This window comes from Gossypium hirsutum, chromosome A10 (assembly GCF_007990345.1).
Source record: "Gossypium hirsutum isolate 1008001.06 chromosome A10, Gossypium_hirsutum_v2.1, whole genome shotgun sequence".
NCBI lineage: Eukaryota > Viridiplantae > Streptophyta > Magnoliopsida > Malvales > Malvaceae > Gossypium > Gossypium hirsutum.
The window spans coordinates 108,724,784-108,731,785 of record NC_053433.1 but is presented as its reverse complement, the minus strand read 5'-3'; the positions used below and the strand labels follow the sequence as shown (position 1 = coordinate 108,731,785).

The window sequence follows — 7,002 nt, the reverse complement described above, 5'->3', positions numbered from 1 at the left end:
TGACTCATCATTCACGTATGTAACTACTGTTATGTTATAGTAAAGGCTTTTTTGCACGAAAAGAAGGCGCCGACTCCTCTCCATTTCTGCAAAATTTAGATTCATGCACTTAAGATAAAAAGAATAAGCAATAGTCCTTACCCAATAATTAATTTTCAATTTCCTCATAATTTACATTAAGATAGGGATCAGTTTAGTCCTTTTTCATCTCTAAGCCATATAACTTTGACCTTTATTATAATTTAGTCTCTACTTCTGCATTAATCATTAATTTAATACAATTATTTATTCAAAATTCGATTCACATCTATTATAACTCTAAAATATTTACTATATCTATTTATAGAAATATAGTCCTGAAACCGAACTTTTTGACAATCCGAGAAAATTTTATAAAATACTAAAATTTCAAAAATTAAAAAAGTATAAAAATTAAAGCATAGAAACTAAATTAGTAAAATAGGGGCTAATTGCTTAAAGGTTAAGTAGCGTAAGCAATGACGTGTTTAAAAAAGAACGAACAAGACTTTAAGTCAACAAGCCTGAATATATGAATCAAAGAAGGAGAGGAGAAGAAATCTTGAATCTTCCCAGGTAGCATCTTCTACCTCCACATTATCTCATAATGGAAGGTATTTATATATCTCTATAGCTTTTATTTTTTTTATCATAAACCCTGCATTGTCTAAAACCCTGTTTTTTTTAACTGATATTTTGAGTGTAGTGGATAGCAAGTCTAAGCAAGCCTATGGAGGTGACATGGAAGATAGAAGTTTTGAGTGATGTTCCTAGTAACCGTTTGGGTGTCAATGGACAAGTAGCGAAGGTGACATGGAGGATTGAGAATTTCTCTAGTATGAAAGACGGAAAGCACTGCTCTGAAATTTTCACGGTTGATGGCAACAACTGGTAACTTGGATTTTTGTTCTTTTTTGTTATGTTTTAATTTGCTGTTTTACTCCCATGCATGACTTGGATTTGCAAACTTATTTGGCAGGCAACTTTGGATCTACCCAAAGGGCGACACAGTTGGTTTTTTGTCAATTTATTTACATTTTGCAGGTTCAGCCAATTTGGCTTCCAAATGGACTAGACATGCCCATTTCAGAATTGCAGTCATCGACCGATTGGATCGTAAAAATTCCAAAACACGAGGTATGCTTTGGGGGCTGCGCATTTCACCTGGGCCCTCTCGCTCAGTGGTAAATGCTTGTGCTTTCCATAGAAATAGACTAGAGCTAACATCTCTTATGTTGTTTCAATGACAAAGTAAATTGGAACAGAGCCACTAGAGTTTTTTTTTTTGGGGGGGGGTTACAGAGGAAACTATGTTTGGTCTCGCTTTTTTGGCAGGTTTTGGCAGTCGAAGATCCAGATGTCAAATATGTTATCTATGCCCTCCTTTTTTCTTTGAACCAGTCATTTCCTTGTTTACTCAAGTGTTTGGTCTCGCTTTTGGCAGGCATTGCGTCAAAGTTCGAGGCAAAAAAGACTACATGGGGCTTCCGTTCATTGTTATCTCTTACTGAATTACGCAAACCTGAACGAGGCTATCTCCTCAATGATGTATGCTTGATTGAAGCTTACGTTGTCACTTATAAGACTGATGTAAGTCAACCAAATTAGCTGTTAATATTAATGCATTTATGTATGTATCAGTGTATCACTATAATTGCTTTTCCGCCATTTCAGGCTACTGTACCTAAGGAGGAAGATATCAACACATTCTTCACTAGCTTAGAGTCAAAGTTTTTGAGCTCCAACACTAATATTTCTCCAAAAGAAGTAAAGGAAGCACTGGCTGACGTAGAAAAGGCCTTGAATATGACCCCGGTTATTTTTTCCAATTCAGGGAAGCTTTCTTCCCTTACGCATGCATTCAAGATACTAGCTAGTTTTGGTGGTTCCTCTACCACCCTTACAGTTGAGCAAAAACAAAAGTTGTTGGCCATAGAGAAGAGCCTGAAAAAACTAGCTGACCGAGCAGCGAAAGTATCGCAGGACAAGAATTCCCTTACTGGGAAGGAATCTGATAACTTGATGGTTAAGAATAAATTGGATCGTAATCGAATCAAATATAAGGAGTTCGAATCAGAGGTAGAGAAAAAACTTGCTGCCCTCCGGGTACAAGTTAAAGAAGCAGAAAAGAAAAGGGATAACATGTTGGCTGAAGTAAAGGAAATGGAAAAGAAGATGGCTAAGTACGAGGCCGAAGCCAAGAATGTTGAGAAGGAGGAGAAGAGTGTTGAGGCTGAATGGGGAAGAATCAAAGCTTCCATCTCTTCCATTAAAGGAAAGATTTAAAAACAGTATGTTAAGGAATAAAAACTGTTATAGCAGTTAGCAGTTAGAGGTTGGTAGTTAAGGTTGTTATAATTAGTTATCAGTTGACAGATTGTGTTTAAATACCATGCCTTGGTATTCAGTTTTTATACAATAAAATTGAGCTTTTTCTAATTACTATGGATTGTGTTCTTATTCATTCGAGTTCTTTGTATGTTTCTCAGCAAATTAGAATTGTCACAACAATTTGACACTTGCAGATAAAAATAAGTGGAATAAATATTCAAAAGGTCCTTGTACTATAGGATTAAAAATAATTTAGTCTTTGTCAAAGTAAACAAAGTTCTGATTAAAATATTAAATGTTGATGATGTTAATAGTTAAATTAAATTTTTTTGGAGTTAGATGCTTAAAATAGAAATACATTAATAGTTAGGTAACTATTAGTGTAATTTATCCTATAAATTATATTAAAAAAAGCAAAATAATATACTGTTAACTCGCTATTATAGTCACATGCTATAACAAGATTTTGCTGTAACAACCAAGTTTATAGAAAAATCCATTTTTATATTTTATTTTAACAGCCATAGTTATGAGATTAAATTAGCTTTCTATATATCATTTAATAATTAAAATATTATTTCAATTTTATTATTCATATTTTACTAAACCAAATAATCTTTAATTAAAATATCAATTGTATATTATTATCCTACACGCATTAAATTTCTTTTTTGGTGGTATTTAATCGTTAAAGGTCTTATTAATGTGAACTCTACTATTTAACTTTTTTCTATTTTCCTAAGATTTTTTTTCTTTAACTTGCAGCATAATATTAGATTTTGTACCAACACTAAAATTATAAATAGTTAGTGAATGATATATATACTTTTAAGTTTTTTTTAAAAATTAATTATTGAAATAGTAATTTATCATAATTATATATGTTTTTTTTAAATATAATTAAAATTCTTATTTAGTTACATATATATGCATTAAATTTCTTTTTTCGGGGCATTACAAATTGTAAATATATTTGTTAAAGATAGAAATATTGTATATAAAGAAAAATATATTAAAAGAACTAGTTGATGTTTTTTTAAAAATAATTATATATTTATTATTTTATTTTATAAGCAAAAAAAATTATTGATTAGAAAAACTTAAAAAATTTATTAATTATAAACATTAAAAAAGCTTTAAAAAATGTATTCTGTTTCGTTAGGAATTTCTTTATTAATTTTGTTTCCATATCTGATTTGGTTCATAAGATTATCTTTGATTTTAAAAATTTACTGATAAGAATAAGTTTGTTGGTTTAGTTGTAACGCTTAGTTTACTTATATGTCCCAAATTTGAATCTTTTTTGCGTGCAAAAGTGAAAATATTTTTTCTCCCTATTTGTGCCGCTCACATTTTTAGAAATTGGGTTAAACTCAAACTTCGGTTAATCTGATAGGATAGTAGTTAATCTGGGTTGTTGGAATTTTATGTTTTTTTTTTTTTTTTTTTTAGAGTTGAGAAGTATTGTACAAATTCTTCCACTTCTGTCGTCCCTTCCTCCCTCTTTCACACGTTATGTTTCTTTCTTGTCTTTTCTTTCTTTCTTTTGCCTTCTGTTTTCTTTTTCTTAATTCTTATTGCTAAATTTACTTTTTGCTCTTCTGGCTATCTTTCCCTTTTCTTTTCTTTTTCCCGTACGTTAACACCTTTAATTTCTCACTTGCTGTCATCCAGATGCCAGATTTCCTTAGTGTCGTGCTAGCACCTTTTTGCTTACCGTTGGTGTGTGAGTTTTAGAGATTCAGTAAAGTTTCATAGTTTTTGTAAGTATATTTGTATGTGTTATTTTTAGTAAGTTGATTTTGGGAATTGTTGAGATGTTTCTTTGATTCGGTTGATGTTGGCAGGGTTTGTGATGAACTTGTTGTTTGGTTTTGTTTAGGAGAGGACATTGTGACAGGTAACCCTCCAATGAGTTGAGACTTCGGGGAACCGGTTCTTTACTTGGTAAGTGTTTGACTGCTCAGATTTAAAAACTAGCTGAGGTTGGTTGGTAATGGTCAAATGCCTTCTGTCATTTTGGTCGAATACTCAGTTTGAGCAAGTTTGAAATGGTAGTTTCGATTGTGGAGTTTGTGTTAATTAGCTAAATTGTGGACGTTGTTTGTGCAGAACCTAGAATGTTGTTCTATCGACATCCCACAATCAATCAGGTGTGTGACTTTAACTCAAAAACTCACAAAACTGTACAAAATTGAAATTGTTGACGTCACACAACTGTGGTAGGCCATGTAATAAGTGCTAAAAGTAACATGTTTTAATCAGGGGCGTAGCCAGGGGCGCTGGCAAGGGCCTCGGCCCCCCTAAAATGGAAAATTTCATTTTAGGCCCTTGAAATTTTTTAAAAATTTCAAATTAGTAAAGGTAAAATTGCACTTTGGCCCCCCTAAAATTATAAAAATTCAATTTAATCCCTTACAAATTATAGAAATATAAATTATAAAAAATTAAAATTTCATTCGGCCCCCCCTAAAAAAATTTTCTGGCTTCGCCCCAGTTTTTAATCCTATTTTTAATGCGCTTTTGGGTGATTATTCAATATTAATGGTGAATTTTATACTCTTAATCCTTTAAATTCATGTTTTTATACTTAGGAGAGCATTTGGAAGTAAAATGAGCGAGAGTCAAAAAATCAGAGCAAGTTACAAGAGCCACACGAGTTGACCCCTACCACATGGCCATGTGGTAGGTCATGTCGATTTCACAGGGTTGCACACCAAACTTTGAAAATATGATTTTTAGGTTTTTCGAGCATTTTAGGGCGTATATATGACAAAAATAAGAAGATATGAGGGAGTCATCATAGAATATTCAAGAAAACAATTTGAAAAACACCATTAAAGTTGATTTTGAAGTAGATTTCTGTCAACATTGAAGATTCCCAATTGATTTCTTAGGAGATTATTATGAATTTATTTATTCTGGGATGTTTTTATTTTCAAGCATGAACTAATTTTCTAAATACTTAGGGATATGAACCCTATGATGGATTTTGTCATTTGACTTTTATTTTACACAATAAATACTTAGACCTTGTTCTCGATTATGTGTGCTTAATTATTGGTTCAATAATTCTAGATTATTGATCCATGTTTCATGTGTTTAAATCAAAGGAGGAATAAACCCTCTTTAAGAGTAGATCTTGCGAAATTAAGTGGAGTTGCAAGTAATCCTAGAAATAGGACAACATAAATCTACCAAATTAGGGTCAAAACTAATAGGAGAATTCATAGAATGAGTTTGTACAGGCCCATTTTTATCTGGCCCAAAAATAACCTAAAAATAAAATAAAATAAACACAAATAAATTCATTAAAAAGTCCATTCCATTACAAACCCAAATACAAAAAAGCCCTAAAAGCCCGAAAGCCTAAAACCTTAAAAAATTTCTAGAAATCCTAGCCCCTTACAGCCACTAGCCGCCGCTCTCTTCGCCACGTCAGCAGGCGTGTCATCTGAGGCTGACACCACCGCCTTGTCCTTGCCGCCATCACCTGCAGAAGACAAAGAAAAGGAGGCAAAAAAAGAAAAAAATGAAAAAGACAACAACAAATATGTTGTAATTCGGCTATAAAAGGCCAGAAAACAACTTGTAATTTTTTGTACTTTACGAAGAAATTCAATCAACAGAGAATAAAAAGAAACAAGTTACAAAGGTGGTTTTTTTAAATATTCTATTTTGATTTTTATTTTATTCATTTTCGTAAAGAGTATAAAAAATAGAAACAGGGTTTTAAAAAAAATTATAGTTCATCTTTTTTTCTATTTTTTATTTCAAAAAAAAGGGTTTAAACTTTACCTATTCATCACCACTGAAAGGTCCTTCCGATCTGGGAGGTCTCTGAACCCCTCGGGGTTCGTCGATGGCTTCGTCGGAGGGGAGAAATCGAAGGGTCCCTTGGGTTTTTTTTGGAATTTTGGTAAAGTTTCAATGGTATTTAGCCTCGGATTTGGGTAAAAGATGTCGAAATGATATAAAAAGGGGCATTTTGGGTTTTTTTGGCCTCCAAAGGCGGCAGTCACCGTTGCCAATGATCAATGGTTGTGGTGGCCTTGTGGCCGGAAGGGGAGAAAGGTTTAAGAGAAAAAAAACTGAAAGGGAGTTTTTTTTTTAACATAGGTTTAAATTTTTTATATATTTTTTTGGCTTATATAAGCCCCTTAAAATGACGTTTTGGGCTTGACTTCAGACTCCCAAAATGACGTCATTTTGAAAGTGTTACCCGAATGTCCGACCTGAATTCCTTCCAAAATCAGCGTGTTTTTTGAATGGAGGGGATATTTTCAGTTTTGGCCATTTTGCATTTTTTGTTTGTTTTTAATTTCGTCCCCTATCTTTTATTTTATTTATTTTTTACCCCATTATTTTAATTTCCTTGCGATTCGGTCCTTTGGCTGACTGTTGACCTAAGGGAATGACAAGGGCTGGGATAATTTCCCTCTGAGGCCCTACACTTTTCCATTTTGTTTTAATTTGACTCTTTGTATTATTTTTTATTTTTTATGATTTTTGCTTTGAATTTTGCTACATATTCAATTCAATCCCCAAACTATCGACCCTTTGAGGAATGACGTGTATTGGGTTTGGGTTATTTTCCCTTTTGGTCCCTGTATTTTATTATTTTTTTATTTAACCCTTTTATTTACTATTTTT

General features: G+C 32.5%; 1 protein-coding gene and 1 long non-coding RNA gene across 3 annotated transcripts; both read left to right on the top strand.

The window, feature by feature from the left end:
* The first annotated feature begins 527 nt into the window (after positions 1-527).
* Positions 528-2,457, top strand: LOC107896267 (MATH domain and coiled-coil domain-containing protein At3g58270-like). 2 transcript variants are annotated; one of them, XM_041078027.1, is made up of 5 exons: positions 528-632; positions 725-909; positions 998-1,155; positions 1,463-1,608; positions 1,693-2,457. In XM_041078027.1, exons 2-5 carry the CDS (start codon positions 749-751, stop codon positions 2,302-2,304), a joined length of 1,077 nt encoding a protein of 358 aa, XP_040933961.1. In that variant the 5' UTR covers positions 528-632; positions 725-748; the 3' UTR covers positions 2,305-2,457. The 2 variants fall into 2 exon arrangements, with proteins under 2 accessions (XP_040933961.1, XP_016676877.1); XM_016821388.2 differs by lacking the exon at positions 528-632 and having other exon boundaries at positions 661-909.
* Positions 2,458-3,848: 1,391 nt separating this feature from the next.
* On the top strand, positions 3,849-5,337 carry LOC107895917 (uncharacterized). Its single transcript, XR_001683516.2, has 4 exons — positions 3,849-4,112; positions 4,232-4,296; positions 4,462-4,502; positions 4,944-5,337. It is a non-coding gene; the product is annotated as an uncharacterized lncRNA (long non-coding RNA).
* The last annotated feature ends 1,665 nt before the right edge of the window (positions 5,338-7,002 follow it).

Bases quoted from the DNA above. Each gene is read 5' to 3' on its own strand.
- LOC107896267 (XM_041078027.1), top strand. From the start codon at position 749: ATGGAGGTGACATGGAAGATAGAAGTTTTGAGTGATGTTCCTAGTAAC. The intron at 1,156-1,462 runs GTATGCTTTGGG...CGCTTTTGGCAG, and splicing joins TAAAAATTCCAAAACACGAG to GCATTGCGTCAAAGTTCGAG. The intron at 1,609-1,692 runs GTAAGTCAACCA...CCGCCATTTCAG, and splicing joins TTGTCACTTATAAGACTGAT to GCTACTGTACCTAAGGAGGA.